A 25,596-nucleotide genomic window follows, 5' to 3' on the forward strand; every position below is an offset into this window, starting at 1 on the left:
GCAATCAATCAACAACGTTACAAGGAAGAGCAGGATGGAAACGTTCTAAATAAATATAATAAATTTTCATTTTGAAGTGTTGGAGTATCTCATGGAGTTAAGGATTCCTTTACTTGCTTTGCCCTCCTTTCCTCCCCTCCCGAACTCTCATTTAGCTAGGAGAATTCCCTGTTTATGAAACTGAACCATGCACAGTTCTCTTCAGCTTTATACATTACTTATTCACAATGCTGTCCAGGGTTGTAAAGACTGCAGAGAAAATAATTGGGTGCACTCTTCCCACCTTAGATCAAATCTATGCTGCCAGGTGCCATAAGAAAGCGGCAGAGATAGCGCAGGATAATACGCACCCCGGAAATCATCTCTTTCAGCTTCTGCCTTCTGGAAGAAGGTATAGGGTTATAAAGGCCAGGACTAGCCACCTGAGAAACAGTTCCTACGCAAATGTAATTCTGGTTATAAATGCAGCATAAGGGGTCTCTATAGTATAGTGTATTTTAAAATGGGGTTTCAGAGTCTTTAGGAGTTTTTAAATTTTTTATGTAGTTTTTCAATTTCATTGTTCTGCATGGGGCAATGACAAATAAAGATATCGTATTGTATTGTATCGTGTGCATTGACCATATTTTTTTTTAAAAATGCTAGTCCCTCCCCCCACAAGAAACTATGTTGATGTGACCGTGACCCTTCTCATGTGGCATTTTACTGAGGCAGACATGCAAACGGATCTCATTGGTGCTGAATGTACAATCATATCAGGGATGCTTTTTCTTTGCTGTGTTTTATCATTAATGATACGCAGGGTATGAAGGATCAGAATACTACGGCAAATGGCACCTGCACAGTGCTATGACTATGATTCAGAAAGAGGAGTTTTTTTAAAAAAGCAGAGCCACAGAGGCTCTCGGTGTATTCAGGCCACATTCACGTTAAGCTATTATAGCTCCCTCCAAAGAATTCTGGGAGCTGTAGTTCATTAACTGTGCTGAGGGTCATTAGGGGAACCCTGTTCTCCTCCCAGAGCTACAATTTCCAGAGTTCCCTGTGAAGAGGGATTGATTTAGTGGGCTTATTCCACACTTCCTCTTCCTCTTGTCCCACTGCTTCCCCCTGGGGGGAACAACTCTTTAGTGCTCAATCGGAGCAAACAGCAATTCAGGTTTTCTCTGGATTGACATTTGCTCCGATTGAGCAGTAAAGAGCAGGCTTTCCCTTGGAAAGGAATGGGGAGAGAGGAAAACCACTCAGACCCATGCCTAGAAAGTGTGGTTCAAGCAGAAAAGTACTCGGACCCATGCTTTCTAGGTACAGGACAAGCAGAAGTGTGGACGAGCCCCAAGCCCAGCAAGACTTTCTGTTGTTTGTCCAAATGCATCCCAAATGTGATCTTGTTGCAAACGAGAGGTCGGGTGCCCCAAAGCCAAGAAAACATGCTTTTCCTTTCTGTGGTTCTGCAGGGTCAGCAGAGCTTAATGTTTCTTCAGACACCAAGGGATGAAACACTTTGATACACATGTAAATTTTGAAACAGGTGGAGGAAATAAACTTCATGAGAACAATGATGCAGGTATCCATAAGAAGGCTTCCTTCCATACCAGGAACACACTGTGATTTACAGTGCAGCTGGGCTAATAATGTTTTATTTCTCTTCCTTGCTGCTCATCTGTTAATCGAAATAACTCTGCTATCTGAAATTGCATCTCACATAATCATAGAATGATAGAAACTCAGAGCTAGAGGATCCTTTGAAGGTCATCAGGGCTAACTGTTTGATGCAGGAAATCCAGAACTGGAACATCTCCAACAGATGGCTGTCTTTATTCCTTTAAAAACATTGTGAAAAAATTCTAAAATAAAGACTATTAAAAAATAAAACCCAGAGAGAGAGAGAGAGAGAGAGAGAGAGAGAGAGAGAGAGAGGCCAGAACGAAATCCTAGCCTTCTCCAATATTGGCGATCTCTGAACTTCTTTATTTTCTTCCCTCCTAGTGAATCTATTTTAAGATTAATTTTAAACTCTGGATTGGATCAAGAGACCTAACCAGGAAAGGTTCCATAAAACTTAAAGCATTTCCCAGGGTTATATAAATGGGGAAACACCACTGAGACTTTGATAGGAGTACTGAGCCCTTAGACATTTGTTTAGTGGCGATGCACTTTTAAATGGTTGTTGTCTCTTCCTACCCTGGTCTTTGGACTTATTCCATGACATGCCAAGAGAAGGGGGTTCAGTCATCATCATCTTCATCTTCATCATCATCCTTACTGGGTGCACATCTTTGGAAGCAGTTCACAATCAGCGCCAAAACGAAGCTTGACACGATAGCAGCGATGGAGACGGCGACGCCAGAGAAGATTATGATTATAAGGTCTGTGAGTGACAAACTAAATTTGCAGTCCCTGAAACTGGCCTCTGATAATTCACTGAGAAAGACGGTGATGTCTTCCACCGGGACAGTACACTGGATTTCATCGAGACCTGCATGGAGAGAGAGAGAGAGGGAAGAAGGAGAATTTCCCCCCCCCCCCAAAAAAGTAGCAATATTATTATTTATCCAATTATAAATGCGACTCTTCCATACAAAATGAAGCATGGCAGCTCACTCAAGGAAGGCAAAGATTTTTGATGGTAAGATGAAAACATCCATCTAGCAATATGGATATATAACTTTCGTAAGAATACCCAATCCATTTAGCATGTTTGTAAATTGGGTTTTATTTTATTTTGGTTTTTTGGTTTTGGTTTTTTTCAGTTCAGTGTGAAGGCCAAATAAAGAGGCAAATCAAGTTGATCTGGGAGACTTCCGTACCCCCACCCCTTGAGATGAAGTGCCATGACAATACCCCTGCAATTGGATCAGTCCCCACCCAAACCTCTAGAATCATAGAGTTGGAAGGGACCTTGACGATCATCTAGTCCAGCCCCATGCAATGCAGGAATAGGCAGCTTTCCCATACAGGGATCAAACCTGCAACCTCGGCATAATTGGTACATCGCTCTAGCCAACTGAGCTATGCAACCTCTAAACCTCCTGCCACTCTTCCACTCTCATTTTCCCCCCTGTAAAGAACAACTCTATAATTTACTCAATATATATATGTTTCTCTAGGACAGTCATGTCCAAACTTTTTCCAAAGAGGGCCAGATGAAGTGAAGGGCTGTGGGGGCCAACCAAAGTTGTTGAGCTTCTTTTAGGATTGAAGTTGTTGAAGTTCTTTTAGGATTTTACCCCAGGAAACAAACTGCCACAGAGGCTGGATTAAACCAATCAACAGGCCAGATTAGGCCCCCGAAACGGACTTTGTATATGCCTGCTCTAGGAGCTCATACACACTTCTGCTTCTCCTATTACTTTCTCCTGAGAAGACCTGTTGTTTCCCACTGAATTGAAACAAACGCCAATCCGTTTTTTAGTTTCCAGGCACAGAAGTGGAAGTGTGGACGATCGCTTAACCCATGGGCTTTGCAAGAAGTGAGGCTGTCCAAAGTGTTGCCTGTGGAGCACTGAACAACTCTGGATTTTTTTTTATTTTTAAGGAACAGCAGTAGAGGATTGTGTTGTTGTTGTTAAAGCCTTCGGAGCCCATAGAATATGTTGGATCTCTGATCTTCTTCCCTGCCACCACAAGCTACATATGTCCCAGGGTTTTATTTCTTTTAAGAAGAAGCTGTGGGCTTTAAATACGCTTTCAATTTATGGTTTCGGAAGTGACATTAGGGCTCACCTAGACTTCCGCATGTCCTGCCCCTTTCTCCTGGGAAAACCTGATCTTTGCTACTGAATCGGAGCAAAAGTCAATAGAGTTTTACACGGATTGGTGCCTATAAAGTGTGCGACAAGCAGAAAACTGCTCAGACTCATGCTTTCTAGGCACAGGAGAAACGGGAGAGTGGGTGAGCCCAAGTAAGTGTGCCTAGGATCACAGACTAAAGCAACCCTTGTGTTTAAAAAGACTAGGAGGCACACACAGAGAGAGAGAGAGAGAGCGAAAGAGAGAGATGAGCATTTAATTAGAGATTTAACCAGAAGTGAATCATTGCAGCATATTGCAGATTAAAATGAACAGGAAGACCGGAGTTACAGCAGAGAGGAGACGGATCACTCTGAGATTAATCGAAGAACAGGAGACAGGAGGCCTGGAAAAAATCCAGTTCCCTGCGGAGAGGGCAGAAATTCACCCAGATCAGGGAGTGGCATGCAATCCCCAGGGTCAATGCTCAATCCATGTGCAAGCCTCTCCCCTTGCGAGTGAAGAGACAGATTGGGGGCAAGAGCTACTTTGCAATATGAAATTGCCCAGCTGGTGATGCTCAGCCTTATCCCAAACCCAGTGCTATCCTTCCCCTCTCTGGGTTCTTCTTTAGCATCCATTGCAGCCAAAACCAAAGAAGGACTCCTTGAACCCATCCTGCCCACTTTTCTAGCAGAGGTAGGGTGGTCGTGTGTCATTCTACTATATATTTTGGGAAATGGTTTGTATGTTCTCTCTGTTTGTCTGCCTCTAGAGATATCGCCACCCAACTTGGCATGAGGATTCCCAAGGTGGGGCAGTGGTCTTTGTTGGTGTTTGGACTCTGGGCACTATTTTCAATCAAGACAGTTGGTACTGGGTCTGTCTGCCATTTTCAATGCCCATAATGGGCAGTGAATCACAACAGAATAGCAGTTAGACTCCCAAATTGCAGTTGTGCTCCCCTGACAATGAAGGAGAAAAACCGCTTGATAAGAACACTTTGCTTAGGGACCATTCAAACCCTGATGATGATTATGATTACTACTATTATTATGGAGAGCCAGTGTGGTACAGAGGTTAGAGTGTTTCGCTAGGACCTTGGAGACCAGAAGTCCAAATCTCTTCTCAGCCATGAAGCTTGGGGTCCAGTCACTGCCTCTCAGCCTAACCAATCTCACAGACGGGGAGAACCATGGGTACAACCTTGAGCAAATGGGTGGAAAAGTTGGACAGAACGAAATGCATAAAATAGTTATTCCACTTGATGACTAAATAGGATGGTGAGCAGTTTAGAAAGTATAAAATATCAGTTACTCAAACATTAAAATATAAGCACTCACAACTGAAAGAAAATGAAAACTTTAATGAAAATGAAAATTTAATGTTTTTATATATGTTGGAAGCTGCCCAGAGTGGTGAGGGCGACCTAGTCAGATGGGCAGGGTATAAATAATAAAATTGTTGTTGCTGTTGTTGAAGAATAGGACATCCCTATTTTCATCAGAGAAATGTTGGAGTAATATTAGTTGGTAATATTAGCTAGAAAAACCAAGGATTGAATGAGGGATCTTTTGCCTATAGAGCATCTCCTCTGCCACTGATCGCCTTTCCTGGTTGCGCAGAGCATCCTTTGGTAGCAGGAGTGGCGTCAGACCTCATGCTCTTGCCCGATCCCAAGGACAACCAGAGGGATCAGAGGAACATAAGGCAGATGCTGCCTCAGCTTAGCCGCCTGCTTTGCTGACAGATGCTGCTGGAGTTTATTGGGGTTTCAGCTTCGCTCTTCCTATCTGCAGAAATAATCAAACTGGCACATTGCCCCTGCCATTGACGGGAAGCTAGGGAAAGAGCTTCCTATTGGGTGCATTCCCAGCAGAGGAGCTGACTTGCCCCCTTTATTGAGGGGGCCCAAGTCGTGTGACTTGCTGACGTGGCGTACATGACATTACCACTCAATATGCTCTCCTTACAATGGGGGGTGGGGCAAATAGTCTCAGCCCCCCTAGCTGGCATGCCTACTTCCTGACACACCTTGGGAGTAACAGAATGTGAAGTAATCTGGCCTCCATTCCAAGTAGTGATGATGCTGGGAGATTTGGTTCAGCTTGCACTTAAAGCCAAACTTACCTAATTCACACTTTCTGATACAATACAAGAACCACAGCCATCCTTTGAAATTCACACTTCTCCAAATTTTGTAATGCAGTTCTCCAGTCAAATAATGAATACACTAGGGCAGAGGCGGAGCTAGGTGCTCTGTGAACCCAGAGGCGGGGCGAGCATCCCAGGGGGCGGGGAAAGCATCCCAGGGGGGTGCCACCCGCAGTGAGCATCCCAGGGGGTGAGACGCCCATGGGGGGTGGAGCCAGCAGCCCATGGCAGGCTGCTTCCTGGGTGGAGTGGGGTGAGCCACACTGCTTAGCCAGCAGCTTTCCTCCCTTCCCTCTTCCTTTTGACAGCTCTGGGGAGGCTTCCCCCCCCAGGAAGCAGCCCGGAAGCAGGGGGCAATGGCGTGCTGCCCACCTGCGACTCCCAAGACTACCCCGAGCTGTCAAAATGAAGGGGGAAGGGGGGAAGGCCGCCAGCCAGGCGGCGCAGCTCCGCCCCTTCCCCCGGCAGATCAGGGTAGGCTTGGGAGTCGCGGGCGGGCAGTGCGCCGAATGTCACCCCCCTCAGTGAGGGCACCTGGGGCAGACCGCCCCCACCACCGTCCCCCCTTCCTCCCCTCCTGCACTAGGGTAAAGCATGCACATGTTTGTGAAAATATAGAAGTCCTCTCCCCCCCCCCCAAAAAAAAACCCCTATGGCTTTAGAGTGGCCCTGATGCAACCCATATCTAGGCCCCAAACCAATTTGGGAGCCTTGCACAGTGTTTAATTAGTGCTTAATACCCATTTAAAGGTATTAAAGGTATTTTAAGTCCCTTCAACATACCGTATTTTTTGCACCATAACACTCACTTTTTTCCTCCTAAAAAGTAAGGGGAAATGTCTGTGCGTGTTATGGAGGGAATGCCTACGGGTGGCATGCCTACGGATTTTCCTCCTCTAAAAACTACGTGCGTGTTATGGTCGAGTGCGTGTTATAGAGCAAAAAATACGGTACATTTAAAGCACATGATTTATTCCAATGAGTGCTGGGATCAGTAGCTTTCCCCCTCACAGAATTACAATTCCCAGCACCCTTAACAGACTACAGATCACAGGATTCTAAGGGGTAAGTCATGTGCTTTAAATATGCATCAAATGGGCTTTAATTGCATTGTGTGGATCTTCCCTCTCTAGTTAAACATATGGTTTGGAAGGGGCCTGTCTCTCTCTCCCCTTGCCCTCTTGCCTTGCCATCAGACACCCACTCATGGGTGTGTGTGTGGGTGTAAAATGAATACTTTTTCAGTACATTGGTTCAGCTTAAGAAAGAAGCCCAGTTACTCCAAAATCCAGGGGGAGATTCAGCCGAGCATTTCAGAACCATTCCTGGTGGTGGAGGTCACATACTTCTTTCAATTTTTTTTCCAATTAGCTGCATGCATTTGAGTGTCCTACCTCCCGGAATTTTGGCATCACCCCCAGTCCCAGCCTCAAATTTCAAACAGTTGCAGTTTGTATTGCAACTCTAGCAAAGGTCCTGAAAATCTAATAACGGTACAAGGAATTTTGGTGCTGGCTAAGTAAAGCATCTGGGACATGACGTTTCAGCCACTGCAGAGACGCTGGGATTTGGGAGACCCTTTGAAGTGAAGCCACACTATCCTGGAGTTAATAATGTCATTTCCTGGCTGGACAGATTCGTGAAACATTACATGGGACAGAATGTCGCCCGCTTTCCAAATTGATGGGGGCCGGTTCTCCAAGGGCAGAAGCAAAGACTTCCTCTTTCCTTTAGAGCCAACACAAGGGCATAAAGCTAAGGATGGAAACCGCAGGAGGGGAAAGTTTGCCAGGCATCTGCTTGGCCACTGTGAGAACAGGATGCTGGACCAGATGGGCCTGATCCGGCAGGCTCGTCTTACATTGTTAAGGATGCTTCATTTTCCTCCTCCAAACTGCTATCAGGATTTTAGAGTTGCAAACGCACCAGGATGGTTTCTGAAGTGATTACATTGTTCTGCTTTTCTTTTCTTTTTATTTATTTCTCCAGAGACCCCCAAAATACATTATGAAAACCTGTATTCCCCATAGATGCACCACAAGTTAGTATAAAACTTTGAAACAGGTCTTAAGAATTTGTAAACGAAACGAAGTGCCTGCAGAAACAAAGTCCAGTCTGGAGAGATTCACATATCAATCCCTTTACTAAAGTACAGTGGTACCTTGGGTTACATACGCTTCAGGTTACAGACTCCGCTAACCCAGAAATAGTGCCTCAGGTTAAGAACTTTGCTTCAGGATAAGAACAGAAATCGTGCTCAGGCAGCGTGGCAGCAGCAGGAGGCCCCATTAGCTAAAGTGGTGCTTCAGGTTAAGAACAGTTTCAGGTTAAGAACGGACCTCTGGAACAAATTAAGTACTTAACCCAAGGTACCACTGTATTACCTTAAAAAGGGGGGGGAGCAGTACAGCGAAAGTTGCAGTCAACGATGTCCTACTCAAAGTAAACTCATTGAATTAACAAACCATATGTCAGGGCTTCTTTAGCTGTGATTCCTGTATAGCAGGGGATTTGATGAACTGCATAATTCTATGATTCTGTCTTTGTGCTTTGTGGGAGAAAGAGGAGGCACAGAGCTGCCCTCTTTCCTCACTCCCTGACCACATGCTCAGCCATGCTTAAACCCAGATTAAACATATGGTACTGGGGTGGGCAGGTCTCACCTCTTTCTCCCTTTCCCCAACAACATGAGCGTGCGAACAATCAGTTATGCTGTTTCCTGCTGCTCCGGGGGGGGGACCCGAACAAATGGATTCAAATTACGAGAAAGAAGATTGCGAATAATTTTCTGATAGTTAAGAGCTATTGGATAGTGGAACATACTACAGTGTTACCCTTGGTTCTCAAACTTAATCCATTCCGGAAGTCTGTTCCAAAACCAAAGTGTAGCAAAACCAAGGTGTGCTTTCCCATAGGAGGTTATGCAAAACAGATTAATCTGTTCCAGACTTTTAAAAACAATCACCAAAACAGCAATTTAACATGAATTTTACTCTCTAACGAGACCATTGATCCATAAAATGAAAGCAATAATCAATGTACTGTACTATAAAATAAATAAGACAGTATTGTAGATGATAAAAGATTTTTTTTAAAAAAATTCTTATTTGCACTGATGATAGTCATTGTTTGGATGCGGGGGGGCTTTTATCCATTTCCACAGTCACACAATCAATCAATCAGTAGCTGAACTGGGTTCCACACAGACACAAAAACAAATTAACCGAAAAAGCCTCAAAAACAAAAACGCAAAATAAATAGCAAAAACAAAAGCGTCAAATACAGTGGTACCTTGGTTCTCAAACTTAATGCATTCCAGAAGTCTGTTTGACTTCCAAAATGTTTGGAAACCAAGGCGCAGCTTCTGATTGGTACCCTGGAAACAATAGCCGACAGCCGCATCGGACGTTCGGCTTCCGAAAAACGTTCGAAAACCGGAACACCTACTTCCAGGTTTTCGGTGTTTGAGAACCAAGGTACCACTGTACCTCAGAAGGTGATGGACTCTCTATCAATGGTTTTCAAACAACAGATGGATTGCCACCTGCCAGGGATTCTCTAGCTGCAATTCTTGCATTGCATGGGGTTGGACTAGACGACCGTTGGCGGCCCCTTCCAACTCTACAATTCTGTGATTCTATCAATTCAGTGCTCTTATCTAGGTCAGCCCCGGAGTTTGAGGGCCACTCTAGATTGGGGGTACCCATGAACAGTCCTACCAATGGCCCCAACTGCAGGGAGCCCTGGGGGCCCGGGCACCCACAATCTTTGGTCGCTCCAATTTGCCACTGCTGCCATGTATTCCCACCACCCCTGCCACATGCCATCCTACTGCTACCCTGCTGCTGATACCCCCCCCCTCGCTTTCCACCTCACCATGAAATAGCATCTGCCTTGGGGCCTCTGAGGCCCTGCGGTGGAAGCACAGGTCCCAGAAGCGCAGGCCCAGACCAGTTTTTTTAAAAATGGCACTTGCACTCCCACACGCAGCGCAATGTCATGGCATCATGTCATCCACAGTCAAGAGTCCAAGTTGGTGCCCCTGAGTCCTACAGCAACCCCTTGTTTTGCCTCAAGCACACCTTTAACTGGCCCATCCAAAATGGCTCCACAAACCAAATGGAGAGGCCTAGTGGATCTCATTAGGTCTCCTGTGCCACTAAACACTTTGCAAACAAAATAAATACTGGAGGTGGGGATTTTTGTTTTTTGACTATGTTATATAACTTTGTGTTTTCGTATTGTGAACGGCCCTGTGGTTCTTGGATGAAGAGCGGTATAGAAATTTAATCTAAAAATACGTGCACAAATAAAAATAAACAGCTTGCAGGTCTGTCAGCTCACTTGCACCCACAAACTCCGCATCACACATTGTGCACATCGGTGAAAAAAAGCGCAGGAAAAGCAACCTTCATTTATTTCTCTCTCTTTTTTTAAAAAAATGTGAGGGATATATAATCCGCTTTTTGAGGAAGCCCTCTACAAAGAGGCTTTGCGACACATGTTACAAATCCCAGTCCAGCTCACTTAGAAATGCAGCCAACGGTAATGATAAAATCCAAAGCATACAAGAGCGATCGTATTTCACTGCAATAAGCCTCACAAGCAGGGAAACTTTCTTTAGTTCAAGGGCCACATTCCTTTTTGGAAACACCTCCAAGGGCCACATGCCAGTGGTGGGGTTAGGCCAAAGGCCAAAGTGGGTGGGGTGGAGTGATGCCAACTCGCAGCCTCTTCTCTACCCTCTGTTCAGGCAAGGAAGAGGCCTGCTGAGAGTTCAAGGATGCATTCCACCTATGTAGAAATACTCAACAAGGACGTAAAGCAGGGCCAGTGAGGAGGCAGAGCCTGGGAAGAGAGGGCGGGGCTCCAGAGAGGGCGGTGCCTGGGGACAGTCCCAATGGCCAGAGAGTGAGGCCTGGAGAACAGCATTTGACACTGGAAAGTACTAGAATCTCCTTCATTGGAGGTCTTTAAACAGAAGTTGCATCGCCTCCAACATTTCTCTGGTGAAAATAGGGATGTCCTATTACCACCCCCTCCATTTCTCAGGTGAAAATTGTTGTTGTTGTTTAGTCGTTTAGTCGTGTCCGACTCTTCGTGACCCCATGGACCAGAGCACGCCAGGCACTCCTGTCTTCCACTGCCTCCCGCAGTTTGGTCAGACTCATGTTTATAGCTTCGAGAACAGTGTCCAACCATCTCGTCCTCTGTCTTCCCCTTCTCCTTGTGCCCTCAATCCCCTCCAATGAAAATAGGGACACCTTATTCTATCCCCTCCAACATTTCTCCAGCGAAAAGGAGGATGTCCTATTTCATACCCTCCAACATTTCTTCAGTAGAAATAGGGGCATCCAAAAGCGGGAGCTTCCAGAATCAAATCAGAAACCAAGATGGCTTCTGTGATTCTGGGACTGTCCCTAGGAATCAGAACACTTGGGGAGGGGGTCTGAAGTTGGATGGCCATCTGTCAGGGATTCTTCAGCTGTGATTCCTGCATCCAACTCTACAGTTCTATGATTCTATGACATTAGGAGAATGCATAAATAACACTTCTAAATAGGGCTGGAACAGCTGACTATATGGACCGTGATAGCAGGGTCATGTGTGGCCTCACAGAGATGGAAACAATTGACCGCCATCTTGTCCCAGGGCCTCACCAAAGCTTCTACTAGCTCTGCGAGCCATAGAACCACAGCCTTCCAAAAGGTAGTTCTGGAAGCTACACATAGCCCTGCCAACATTGGGTGGGCGATACGGTGTTCAGTGTCCTTCAAACAAGGCCACAAAACAAAAGTGAGGGGAGGAGATTTGCACAGCACAAGCATGTGACTGTGCCCTCTGGGCTGAAATCATTAGATAATGTGCAACCCAGGACCAAAATAACAGAAGTGACCTATCTGTAATGCTCTCACCACTTGTGTGTTCGTTTACAGGAGGGTTTCCTGCACCAAAAAGGCAGTGCCTCAGAAAACCTGGAGGGCACCGACTCAGCTTGAACTTTAATTGGCAACAGCTAAGATTGGAAGTGCAAATTCCTGTCCTATAAAGAACAGGGTTTCTTTAGAAGAAGGAAAAGGGAGAAGGGGCATGGGCAAAGTGCACTTTCTTCACATTCCTGAATTGCCTTTCTAGTGAAACTGAAATTTGTGTGGAATGGAAACACAGCAAGTAAAAGGAAGGATAAGCATGGAACTGGTGGTGGTGGTGGGAAAGACCATTCATCTCTACTTCTGTGTAAGGGGCAGGAATTGTGTGTGATCTGCTCGCTGAATCTGGCTGAGCCTTCCACAAACTGCTGCCTCCACGAAAACGCCACATTGACGCCTCCTGCATTTCTGCTAAAAACGTTGGAGCCCAGGGAACTGAGAAACATGGGGATTTCAGAAGCAACCTTATACTGAGTCAGACCTTTGCTCCATCTTGCTGGCAGCAGCTTTCTGGGGTTTCAAAAAGGGGGCTCTCTCAGCCCTACTTGGAGATGTCAAGGATGGAACCTGGGACCTTCTGAATTCAAATCGGATGCTCTACTCAGAGCAATGTTTCCCCTTAAAAATAAAGCAAGGTTTCACTCTTCATTGTTCTAACTGAGGAGCTTTTTAAAAAGAAGCTGAAGAACATGCCTTTTACTGAGTCACCATGCTAGTCTATCCATCTCAGTAATGAACTGAAGATCTCCAGGATCTTCAGGCTAAGGTCCCTTACCTAGCTTGTAGCCAACCCTCTCCTTCATGAAACTTGCCTAATCCTCTTTCAAGCCATCTGCGTTGACGGCCATTGCTGCCTCCTGTGGAAGAGAGTTCTGTAGATTTATATGCTGCATGTTTTAGTATTTTAACTTCTGCATGTTTTAAAGTACAGTGGTGTAGGGGTCAGATGGGATTACCATGAGGAATTATAAAATATACATCAAGCCATCGTGTCCACGATGAAGACATTGTGTTGACTGGGTTTGATATATTGACAATAATTTCTGATTAAATCCCATAAGATTCTACATTCATGCCCTTCTCATGCCCTTTTGCCTCTACTGCCCATTCCTCTCTTCTTCACGAGTCACGTACACAGCAGCTCAGCAGTTGCTTCGCCAGGCAGGCATCCTGGGCCATAAAGATTGTGGGCAAGCTTATTTGAAGTAGCTCTCTAATGTATATTAATCTTAGGATGTTAATCTTAGGGCCAGGAAACAGATCTCACATGAAGGTGATACTGATTGCTATCCTCCTGGCCAGCCTCCTTATCATATGTGTATTGCTTGTTTATTACCTCCTGGGTTGCCAGATACTCTTCTTTGTAGTTCTCAACTTATTTACCCCAGAAATATTTGTGCTTAATTAGTTTTAGTGGTTTAACTTTCTCCCCACGTGGGTTTGTGGAAATACTCAGAAGAAATCTGATTGGTTCTTACGAACACTCTGTAAAAAGCATTTTTTGTGAATAAAAACGGCCTGGGCCAGGGGGCTGTAGATTCGGACAAGCACAGAGAGACACGATTATACGCACCCTTCCCAGAGTCTTGCTGGTTCAAGCCTCTGTGTGTATTCTTATTAATCAGAGTTCAATCCTTCCTTTACTTTGCGAACGCAACACAGTGGTACCTCAGGTTAAGTACTTAATTCGTTCTGGAGGTCCGTTCTTAACCTGAATCTGTTCTTAACCTGAAGCACCACTTTAGCTAATGGGGCCTCCTGCTGCCGCTGCACCGCCAGAGCACAATTTCTGTTCTCATCCTGAAGCAAAATTCTTAACCCGAGGTATTATTTCTGGGTTAGCGGAGTATGTAACCTGAAGCGTATGTAACCTGAAGCATATGTAACCTGAAGTACCACTGTGCTGTTGTAAAAAATAATAATCTTGGTTTTCTCATTTTATCTTTTTGAAAAACCACTTTGAGGTGTTTTATTTTTTAATCAAGTGGTGTGGTTTCTTTATGAAATAAAGAACAAATTAACCACTATCCTGACTCTTCCAACATTCAGCTTCCTTGGATGAGAGAGAGATAGTTCAGTCGGTTCTGCATGCATCTCTTCATCTCAGGGCTGTGAGTTCAAGCCCCACGCTGGGCAAAATATTCCTGCATTGCAGGGAGTTTAGGTAGATGACCCTTGTGGTCCCTTCCAACTCTACAATTCTATGATACTATGATTCTATTCTAGGATATCCATGAGCTCTAGTGCTATGAGAAAGGGAGAAGAATATTTCTCTAGCCCCTCTCTCCTTGCATGCATAATTTTATAAACTTCTATCATGTTGCCTCTTAAGGGCTTGTCCACACTATTGCATGTCCCATGTCTGAGCCAGTTCCCCCTTGCACCTCTCCTTTTTCAAAGAAAACCTGCTCTTGAGTGATAAATCGAGCAAATGCCTATTCGGAAAAATCCCAAATTGCCATCTGTCCCGATTGAGTCCATGAGGAAGTGTGGACAAGCCCTTACTCACGCTTACTAAAAAATCCCAAATGTTTCAACCTTTCTTTCTTCAACCTTGCTCCATCCATTTGATCTGTAGCCATTTCTGGACAAACCCAGGCACCCCTGCTAGCAGTTTACAAACGAAATGCATCCTGCTTAGTGCTGTCATGGCTGTAGTTTTGCCTGCAGTGACTATCTCCTTCCTCCAGCCCCACCATCTGGGATATATTTGGCTATGTAGCAATAAAGACCTGAATTCTTGAGCGGGAGATGAAGCGGCTCTCAAATCCTGCCTGCAGCGACCTGAACAAGGAAACATGGAAAGCACACATCAAAACTAAATGCCTAACAGAAGACAACCCAGGAACCTGTGCTTTGACAGCTAAATGGAGCAGATGAATGTCTTGGGGGGGGGGGATGACCGTGATTTTCTCATCTTTAGTGGGCGTGTTTGAGGTTTGTGCATTTTCAGAATGCAGCTTGAGAGAGTGTGTGTTTATTGAAGGCTGGATTTGGGGGGATCCCAAATGCCTGAAGGGTTGTCAAGATGGCACCTTCTGGGACCAAGATGGCACCTTCTGGGACCAAGATGGCACCTTCTGGGACCAGTGTGACCACCAGCACTTCCTATGGTGCCTGGAAAAGGTCTTGGTATATATGTCCACTCAAAAACCCACAAAGTTCAAACCTTTGATCATATTCCTCCTGCTCACAGTACATCCAGCTATAACTGAGGACTGGAAGGATTCCTCGACCTTTACACTGACCGTGTGGTATAAAAAGACTCTGTATATTGTTTCCTTGGAGAAGCTAACTAATGAGCTGAAAGTCACCAAGGGCTTTGCTGCACCGCAAGATTAAGTGGCCATATCTGGCGCGGTGGGGTGGAGATCTTTATTTACGTACAGGAGGTACTCTGAAAGACCACTTAACCATTTTCCCGCCTGTTTTCTGCAAGTCATGTCCTCCATCATGTTGCGGTGAGATCACCATAAACTGCCTCCCTGTTGTGGGGCGGGACTGCTTGGATGGCCACGAGTCCCCATTGGTTGCCCCTCTGTTGCTGGGGCAGAAATTTGGCTGGTTGGGATGGCTATTGGCTGCTGAGGGGCTATTTAAGCTGCTGCACGTCTCTGGAGAGTTTCTCTTTCTTGCGATGTGCAGCGGATCACCCGTCCTCTTCTCCCTTTATTTAGGCTTGTTCTTTTGGCCTTGCTAAGCCTGTCTAGGGGTCATCTGTTTTGGAACAAGAGTCCGGTAGGAATTTTGCCATTTGGCTGATTGGCTGGTGCCACTTGGTTTTTGCCTAAAGGTAGAGTAAAGGGACCCCTGACCATTAGGTCCTGTCATGGCTGACTCTGGGGTTGCGGCGCTCATCTCGCTTTATTGGCCGAGGGAGCCAGCGTACAGCTTCCGGGTCATGTGGCTAGCATGACTAACCCACTTCTGGCGAACCAGAGCAGCACACGGAAACACTGTTTACCTTCCCACCAGAGTGGTACCTATTTATCTTCTTGCACTTTAACGTGTTTTCGAACTGCTAGGTTGGCAGGAGCAGGGATCCAGGAACAGGAGCTCACCCCGTCGCAGGGTTTCGAACCGCCGACCTTCTGATTGGCAAGTTCTAGGCTCTGTGGTTTAACCCAGGCCTACCGTGTAGCAAATTGTCACAACTTTGTAAGGTTGGTGGTTAGGCATTTGGTTCAGTGTTTTGAGGAGGGGACGTGGTTGGCTGTGCCTGCCCCTCCATCGCTGCTGCTAGGGAATTCTGTTAAAGAATCCAGGGGCTTGCCTTGCTTTTGTCTGAACCCTGTCAAGGGGCTAGGGCCACGCCAGAGCCCCTGGGAGCATCTGGGGTGAGCTGTGAGATTAAAGTCAGCTTCTTGCTCCCCCAAGATGCTTTCCCTTACTGACATATGGTGGTGCCCAGTGTCAGTCCTGTTCCTATCACTGTGCAGGTTCAGGTAGTCTGGAACCAATGCCTAAGCAACCACGCACATGCTGTCATCAATAAAGTTGTGGCCAAAATTAATGCCAAAAACCTTAAACTAAAATCTGTGTCTATTGTGTCTTTACAGTGGTACCTCGGGTTACAGACGCTTCAGGTTACAGATGCTTCAGGTTACAAACTCCACTAACCCAGAAATAGAACCTTGGGTTAAGAACTTTGCTTCAGGGTGAGAACAGAAATTGTGTGGCGGTGGGGGGGAGGCCCCATTAGCTAAAGTGGTGCTTCAGGTTAAGAACAGCTTCAGGTTAAGAACGGACCTCCAGAACAAATTAAGTTCTTAACCTGAGGTACCACTGCATTTTGGGGGTGGTTTGGGGGGGGTCTTCACATGCAATTGCAATTTCACAGAATTCGGATTTTAATACAATTTGTATTGCAATTTGAAGTTACGATATTGCAATTAAAGTCAAAATGGATACTCAGCGAGACAGGTGCCCCAGCCTCCCATCTTCAGCCACAGACACACAGGCATGTCAGGTCTGTTCTTGTACCCAAGAAATTGCTTTGGCGAGATGCAGATAAATTACCGAGGGCAAGCCCAGCACTTCAGCCTAGCCATATTTATTTAAGTGGTTTGTAGAGGTGACCATTTAAAGCCTTTTATGGGAATGTCTTGAGTCGTCGCAAGAGTGACCTTGTTTACTAATGGCTGATGCATTTTTAACATTACTTTTAATTAGAGTTTAAGTAGTCCTCGAAGTGTGACAGCGGTGTCTCCTTTCCCTCATCCTTGACCTTCTTTCGCTTATCTCTCCCCACCGCCACCACCATCACACCATCCCTGCTGCCTTACAGTACCTTGGGAGACATTTTCTTTCCAGGTAAGGCAGAGAGAGAGAGAGAGCCTCTCTCACAGCACCACAGCTGAGTCCATCAAATGAAGGCTCTCCTCAGACACTTCACCAGTGAAGGCCTTGTTTGGATACCATGCTAATGGTTCCTCTGAGCCAAAGTCCTTGCTCCACAACACACGAAACACACACAGTGGACTAAGGATGGGCAAATCTGTACAGTCTGATTTCACACAGTTCCTCATTTCCCCCATAATCTTGTTCAGTTCCCCGTGTTCACACATCAGTTAGTTTGCGAATTATTATTATCCTTGTGAAAATTCATCAGCATTTTGGTGCGAATTTCTCCCGATATACATTCTTGTATATGGTGCATATTTGTCTAATATACACAGTTGTGCAAAGCAATTGCCTGTAACATAATGCAATTGTGTATGTTGTTTTCCTGAGTACAGTCTTACCTTGGTTTTCGAACAGCTTAGTTCTCGAACGTTCTGGCTCCCGAACACCGCAAACCCAGAAGTGACTGTTTCGGTTTGTGAACTATTTTAGGAAGCCGAACGTCCAACAGGGCTTCCGACTGGCTGCAGGAGCTTCCTTCAGCCAATCAGAAGCCGCACTTTGGTTTCCTAACATTTTAGAAGTCTTCCAAGGTACAACTGTATCTGCATTTTGGAGGGCACATTTACCCTAGTAAATAAATGCAGCTCGTAGAGGATAATGGGTGTATCTACATTCAAACTTTAAACGTTCTTTTTACATTTAAAAGAGCCTAGGGCACCATCACCAAAAGGAAACATCAAAGATTATTTTGAGTGGGGGCTAATAATAATAATAATAATAATAATAATAATAATAATAATAATAAATTATTTATACCCCGCCCATCTGGCTGAGTTTTCCCAGCCACTCTGGGTGGCTCCCAATTGGGTACTGAAAACAATACAGCATTAAATATTAAAAACTTCCCTAAACAATCCATTATTTTTATAACACTGCCAATGGTCTGGAAAAGCATTTGGGTTGAAATCTTATTCATTATCATTATCCTCTGAAACAGTAAACACATATTTATGGTTCTGAATCTGGCTGGATAAATCCCACTCACAGCTGAATCCTAGTTGGGAGTTCGGACTAGACAAAAAATGATTCCCTGGTTCTGTGTTGGGCTGGGGAGTCAATGCATCCCTGCAGGGGACGGGGAGCCACCTAGTGTGAACTTCTGTGCAAGAATCACAGCATTTTCCTCTACAGAGCATTGCTTCCCAGCAAACACACAGTTACAACTCCCTGGTTCCGTATGAAGGCTATTGGAAGGCACCCCAGCTCCGGGGCTTGGGGGGGCAGGAAATCCCGTATTAAAACACAATCGAACTAGACCAGATTGCTGGCATTTTTAGTTCTGCCAGACATCCTGCTCTCGGCGGCTGTTCTTCTTTGGGGAACTGAGCACACAGAGGAGCAAATGGTTTCACACTGGAATGGATCTGCATCCCCCTTCAAAACATATTCCAAGAAGTCCTTTTTTAAATAAATAAATAAAAAGGTGTTAGCGTCCAGCCAAGGAACCATAATAATCTTATCCCCAAGTGGAATTAAGCTTAGGTATATGTAACTACATTTGCTGTGTCCTTTAAATACCCTCAAACTCGTCCTTTTGTATTCTCACCTACTGTTAAAATTCAAATTGGGAGATCCTCACGGCAGAGTATCAAGGGAATACTAATTCCAGAGAGATTACTGAATCTAATGTTCTTTCTGAGAGGAGAAAGGGCATTGGGGTTCCTGTTTCTGGTGGCATAAGAAAAGACCTGCTGCAGGATCAGGCCAGGGGCCTGTCTAGTCCAACATCCTGTTCTCACAGTGGCCAAACTAGATGCACCATTGGGAAGCCCACAGGTCACCACACAAACTTTCTAAGAGCTATTTCTTTGATAAAGAGGAGCTGTGAATATGTAGAAAACGGAACAACACATTTGTGTTTTGGTTTGTGTCTGCCTTTTTCAAATACGAGAAGGAACAAAACGTAACTGGGATGTGAATGGTTCTGGGAGTTGTTACGGTGGTGGTTGTTCTGTCTGTCAAGGGTAAGAATGAGAGGAGACAGACTGATATCTAAGGAGGAAAAATCTAGAACTCAGGGATCAAATACAGTGCTTCAAAATATAATATTCGTTGGGCAGCAGGTCTCATTACCAATTGAGACTGCATCATTACCAGTTGAGACTGTGTTGCTGGAATCATTTAAGCTTGGTCAGATAAACATCGTAAGGTTAGATAGATGGTTTAGGTGTCGCAGGCCTGGATAAAGGGGAAAGAGACGGAGTCCAACAGCACCAGATCCCATCTGGTTTGCTCTGTGGACCAAACATGCAGATTCTCAGTGGCTGGTTTTTAGGTGCATAATGCCTCTTGACAACGGAGGCAGAGCATAGCCATCCTGGCTAGTAGCCATTGATAGCCCTCTGCGATTTTATCTGCCCTGAGCCTTCCAAGTTTAGCAAGTTAACTGCTTCATTCAGAAGTGTCCATGTGTCTTTATAAAAATCATTTTTGAAATGTAGACATGAGTGATGGTGCTTATGTAGCCAAACTGGTGGGTGTGATCAGAGGGGAAAAGTGGACAGAGCAGTGGCCATAATTTAGATTTTTTAGGGTAGGCTATACATTTCAACCATACGAAAGTTGGGGGATTCCACACTCATATACCTCTCTTTATCCTCCATTGATAAAGAGACATTATTCCAGTTCTGGGAGAGAATTCAGGCAGGCAGAAGCACTTGGGAAGGGTGTGGATGAGAGAAGTGACCTGGAATATAAATTTCACCAGCATATTTTCCTTCCTTTAAAAGGCCCCATACAGATGTCAGTCCCAGGAGATCCAGTAATTTTCTAATTTGCAAGAAGCAATGAGACACTAGTGAATGCGGAAAGGCATTTCCATCACTCTCCCAGTTTCACTGAAGTCTGGAGATGAGGAGGAGGAAGGGTGTCACCAAAAATATAATGATGAGAGATTGCATCTGCTGCATCAGTTTCTCACTTTTCCAATTTCAATTTCATTTCTCCACATTTCCACATCAGTTTGTAATTATTATTATTTTTTAAAAAGAAGTTCTCGTGAAAATTCACCAGCATTTCTGTGCAAATTTCTCCCATGACTGGACCTAATGGTCAGGGGTCCCTTTACCTTTACTGCAGGAAGTACCAAATATTTTGGACCAGTGGCCAAAATTAGATTTTTGAGAAAGTGTTGCAGGTGCCAGTAGTGGTAACATTACCCAAAATCGCTACCGTTTGGGGGTGGTATGTGACATAGAACAAATTGATTGCCACTTCTAAACAGGCAGAAAAGGAGACAGAGACACAAAATAGTGTGGGCATGGCCATCAGTCGGTGAGGAAAAGGCATCTACATCAGCTGCACCCAGGCACACTCCTGGAGAGAAGCTCTTTGGAGCTTTCATAGGGTTGGTGTCATATCCTGGTATCCAACAAAAAGTGGACATGGAACCCATGCATGTCCAATGTAGGAGAGGCCAAGTCAATCAGAACAGGAACGGGGCAAGAAGAGCAAACAATCACTTGTGCGTTGTAGATTTTTGAGAACTTTTGAGGAGACCTTTTGCAGGCACCATAGGAGGTGCAGATGGCCACAGTGGGCACCATGTCGGTGACCCCGATCTGGTGACATTTAGGCTGCAATCTTATACTCACTGACTTGGAAGTGAACCCCTTCCTTGTGCCTTGTGGTCCTGATCCTGATGATCACCCAACAATGGATGCAATTTAAATTTTAAAAATGAAGCCCATTTCTTGCATTCACATAATTAATGTGCCCTGTTTAGGGAAGTTTTTAATGACTGGTGCTTTAATGTATTTTTAAACTTCTGTTGGGAGCTGCCCAGAGTGGCTGGGGAAACCCAGCCAGATAGCCAGGGTAGAAATAATAATAAATTATTATTATTATTATTATTATTATTATTATTATTATTATTATTAGGATTTACTTCTCAGTAGACCAGCATACGATTCTACTGCTAAACAGGAGAAGTGTGATCTGCGAGCTTTGGTGATTAGCACGAATTTAACAGGAGACAGGTCTGCGAGCTTTGGTGCGAGCTTTGGTGATTAGCACGAATTTAACAGGAGACAGGTCCCTGATTATTATACTGTTAGAAAATCTGTGGAATGCTCTCCCCAGGGAAGTTCACCTGGCGCCTTCACTATACACCTTTAGGCACCAGGCAAAAATGTTCCTTTTCAACTAGGCCTTTGCCTGACTTGATCCATGTCCTATACTCTGTTTAAAAATGCTGGCTCTTTGGGGTTGGTTTTTTTTTTTTAACTGGGTTGCGGTTTTGTTTTGTTTTTATGCATTTTATATTTTATATTTTACTATTTTACCCTGAGACCTTCGGGTATAGGGCAGTATAGTAATAATAATAATAATAATAATAATAATAATAATAATAATAATAATAGAAGAAGAAGAAGAAGAAAATGAACATGGAAGTCACAACCTGCATCATCTTCCCCAACCTGGTGCCCTCCAGATAACTCTTCTGAATTATGTTGATTGGAGTCATACCCCAACATGTCTGGAAGGCACAGGGTTCAGGAAGGCTGGTCTACAATTAGCCATTGTGTGAGAGAGACAGTGTGTGTGTGTGTGTGTGTGTGTGTGTGTGTGTGTGTGTACAATAGGAGCTGCACCCCTGCTTGTTCCACTCACCAACCCCTTGCCATCCCCCACCCTTTACTCTCAGGAGCTTCCCCTCCACACCCCCTGCAATTACTAAGCTTTCCTTGGCTCTTGAGTTTATAAATCCAGCATTGTGACAAGGCACTACAAATCCTCCAATGGGGCTGTGATGACAGACTTAACATCTTCAATGTGTGCAAAAATATATGCAAAGGGGGTCATTGTTTCTTCAGGGCTGAATTTTAAAAGACATCCATGAAATCTTCCCAAAAGGAAAAATGGGGACATGGGATTCTCCTAGGGAGAAGTAGCAGGAATCAGAAACTATCCCTGCTAGAAAAAAGAATATCCCGTAGAATACTATAGAAATACTATAGTATACTATAGAAACAATTGGAGCTTATCACTTTGGGGAATTCGACCTAAAATGGAAACAGAAGCAGAAATTGCCAGTTTTCATTTAATTGTCCCTTGGAAACCAATAATGAACCCAACACCTAGTCACTTTTGTTGCTTCAAGTGTGCAGGTACTATTATGTTCCCCCAATACCATTGTATTTGCATTGCATTTCCTTTGCACTGAAATGTATGGGATGGAATAACATGATGGTATAATTTACATAAGTAATTATGTAAATTACATCACAGCCGATGTTGAAATGAATGGTGCTTTTTGCGGTAAACGAACTGCAGCAGAATGGAAACAGTGCTGCATGGATGAATGCAGGGAAGAATGGAAAATGTTGCCTCCTTACATCTCTAAGGGAACCCAGCATCCATGGAACATTACAGGGGGGATTGGAGTCCACGGCCTAATTGTAGCTCTTAACATACTGAAGCCAGGCGAGTGTCTATATAGGAGCAGGTGCTTCAGAAAAGGGGGGAGAGAGAGATGCAATGCTAGATGCTCTGGCAGTGCTTTGTTAAAAGCTCTCTGATGGCCTCGGGGAGAGGCCGGCTTGTTGTGTCATAAGGCTTTGTCCTCCATCAGCTGATCCAAAGTGGCAGAAAGATCTGGTGTAGTTCTAGAGATGTGGAAACTGCTGAACTACACACACACACACACCAATTCTTACAGTTCTTTCACTGGAGCAGCAAACCTGCCTCTGATATCACTTCAGGCAAAAATGCAGTGACAAATCAAGTTATGGTTTTTCAAACTATCCACACCACTCCAATCCACTTGGAACTTCTAGTTGTCAGGAAATTGTGGTACTTGACCCAGCCTAGCAATTCAGTGATGCACCCCCTGTTTCTATCAGCTCATGGAACCCATCCCCCCACTTACACTTGATTTGGAGAATTAATGTGCCCTTCCCTGACAAATGGGATGCACAACTGCATATGATGGTGATGATTCAAAATGGATAAATACGCAGAAACTATTGAAGTGCCTCTAGACAACTTCACACGATTTGCAAAATCCATGTTATCTACAAAAGCTGGAGTATGGGGAAGGGGGGGGGTCACAACGAATATGTCGCTTTTTAATTAAATAACCTAAAAGAATCTCCCCTGCTGTTCCATGCGTGAACTGAAGTAGCACAAATAAAGTGGATATTCCCAGCACATTGTCACAAACCATTCAGTATTCAGAGGGCTTATTGCATGTGGCGGCGGCGGCGCTCCTTATTTATGTATACAGCCTCCAAGAGTCTCTATTCTGCGTTATCCTATTTGACAAGGCCCCCTGTCTCCCTATGTAGTTAAAGAGTGTAAGAAGCTCTCATTATTAGGAGTTCTTAATTGCATGCAGGAGGAATCCCCCCCTCCCTCCTGCCAGTGGAGAAACTCACCATCAACCTGCCTTAGACGGCATAGATTTTGCTCTCACGGAATCAACAGACCCAAGAAAGAGACCATCTGTTGGCAAAGAACAGCCTGTACACAGACAGGAAGACAGACAAAACAAGACAAAGCTGGGTGGCAGGCAGCATGCCCTGGGAAGCTTTGGAAAAGATTTACCTTTCTGGAGCTTGGGCGCATTAGCCTCCAGCCAGCTGAAGAGGCTGGCAAAGTCACAATCGCAAAGCCAAGGGTTGCCCTCCAAGCGGATGGTCCGGAGGTTGGGCAACGCGTCAAAGGTGGCCACATTCAACGTCTGCAAGTTGTTGTCGTTCAGCTCCAGGACCTGGAGCTGCTTCAGGCTCTCAAAAGCGGCCTCGTCCACCTCAGCCAGGTTATTGTTCCCCAGGCTCAGCTTGATCAACTTCTCCGCCGACTTGAAGATGCCTGCATCCAGCTGCGTCAAGTTGTTGTAGCTCAAATCCAAGTAGACCAGCTTGCTGGAGCTGCTGAAGGTGCCGTCCTGCAGGGTGGCGATGGAGTTATTCCTGAAGTCCAGGTAGACCAGGTCGCTGTAGAAGATGAAGAAGTCTCCCGGGATCTCCTGGATGTTGTTGTCGGCGATGAGAAGTTTCCGCACGTCCAGCGGGAACGGGCTGGGGACTCGGGGAAGCCCTTGGTCCCGGCAGTCGATGGTGTGGTAGTCCATGCAGCTACAGACGGAGGGGCAGAGGTGCCCCGAGGGTAAGAAGAGCAGGCAGAGAAAAAGCAAAGGAGGTAGGCAGCAGAGCGAAGGACATGGCCACATCGTCAGGCACAAGCCAAGTGGGGGGAAGCTCCTGCTGCTAGGAGAACGGCATTTTTCGTCGCCGCCGCTGTTCAGTAGCAGTACCCGTGTGTTGAAGAGATGGAGCGTGCGTGCGTGGCTTGGAAGTGTGTTGTTTTATCCGAGAGATCACATATCGTAGATCAGATAGCAGCAGGCTAAAGAGGAGGCGGGGAAGAGAGAGAGAGAGGGAGACTAGTGGAGAGGGGGGGGAGGAGATGAACGAGAGGATTTGTGCAGGCAGGGGAATGAGAGTACCACCGAATGGAGGGGGGAATGAAAGGCGGCCGAGCAAACGGATGAGCCTCTTAAGGGTTCAGCGCTAAAGGAAATGAGGGTTTTGCTGCCAAAAAAAGGCCTTGTCAGCAGCAACAGGGTTTCCAATAAGGGAGCGGATAATAAAAATGAGGCTGGCTGTGTCTGTCATTGAATGTATTTTTGAACACATTGGCTGATGCTGCAAAGGCATAAGGAGGCAGAGGGCAGGGCTGGACGTGGCGTTATTGCTCCTCAGTGCCTCTTTCTCCATCTCTGTGTGTTCCACATTGAATGTGGGCTCTAGCAGGGGAGTTTTGTTAAGGGCTCGCCTTGGGAAAGGGAAAGTGCCCCTCCCCACAAAAGCTGATCTCTCTCCCCCCCCCCCATCAAGGAGGAGATGATGTAGGGCTCAACTTGTGCCTCCATAAACGCCAGTTCACAGCAAGGCCGCTTTTATGGGGCTGTCCTTGGAGACCCTTCAGAAACCAGTGCAGGAAGTTGTGGCGATGCACCCAGTGAGAGAAGGTCACTGGGAACCACAGTGTCTGCCTATGAGTTGCTGGCAAGCACAAGTGAGGAGAGCTACTATCACTCCCAGACTCTGCCTTGAGACATCCAACTGACCTAATGGAGGAAGAGGGTGCTAGACTAGATGAGCCCACTTCGGCCTGATCCAGCCCCAACACTCTTCCTGTGCTCATTCATTCTTTCCCTCTTGAGGTCAGCCAAGCTCCCACTTCCATTCAGTTTCGGCAGCAGATGGGGGGGGGGAATGTTTGTTTTACTGGCCCCAGGGGAGGTGGAAGGCTATCAAAGTGAATGGAGCAGTTGATAAAATAATGTGCAGTCAGCTGGTTTCTACCCACACTGACACACCCCTCTTCGCCCACCATCTAGTGAAGAAAGAGGCATTATCAGAGTTCA

The 25,596-nt window shown here is 45.4% G+C and overlaps 1 protein-coding gene across 1 annotated transcript; it reads right to left on the reverse strand.

The window, feature by feature from the left end:
* Positions 1-606: 606 nt before the first annotated feature.
* On the reverse strand, positions 607-25,192 carry LRRC38 (leucine rich repeat containing 38). Its single transcript, XM_083628955.1, has 2 exons — positions 23,769-25,192; positions 607-2,479 (listed from the first exon to the last, which is right to left on the reverse strand). Exons 1-2 carry the CDS (start codon positions 24,394-24,396, stop codon positions 2,229-2,231), a joined length of 879 nt encoding a protein of 292 aa, XP_083485081.1. The 5' UTR covers positions 24,397-25,192; the 3' UTR covers positions 607-2,228.
* Between the last annotated feature and the right edge of the window lie 404 nt (positions 25,193-25,596).

The sequence above is a fragment of the Podarcis filfolensis genome (genome assembly GCF_964270895.1).
Source record: "Podarcis filfolensis genome assembly, chromosome: 8".
NCBI lineage: Eukaryota > Metazoa > Chordata > Lepidosauria > Squamata > Lacertidae > Podarcis > Podarcis filfolensis.

Coding starts and splice junctions, on each gene's coding strand:
- LRRC38 (XM_083628955.1), bottom strand. CDS start 24,396: ATGTGGCCATGTCCTTCGCTCTGCTGCCTACCTCCTTTGCTTTTTCTC. Junction 2,480..23,768: donor TGCGCCCAAGCTCCAGAAAG/GTAAATCTTTTC, acceptor CTCTCCATGCAG/GTCTCGATGAAATCCAGTGT.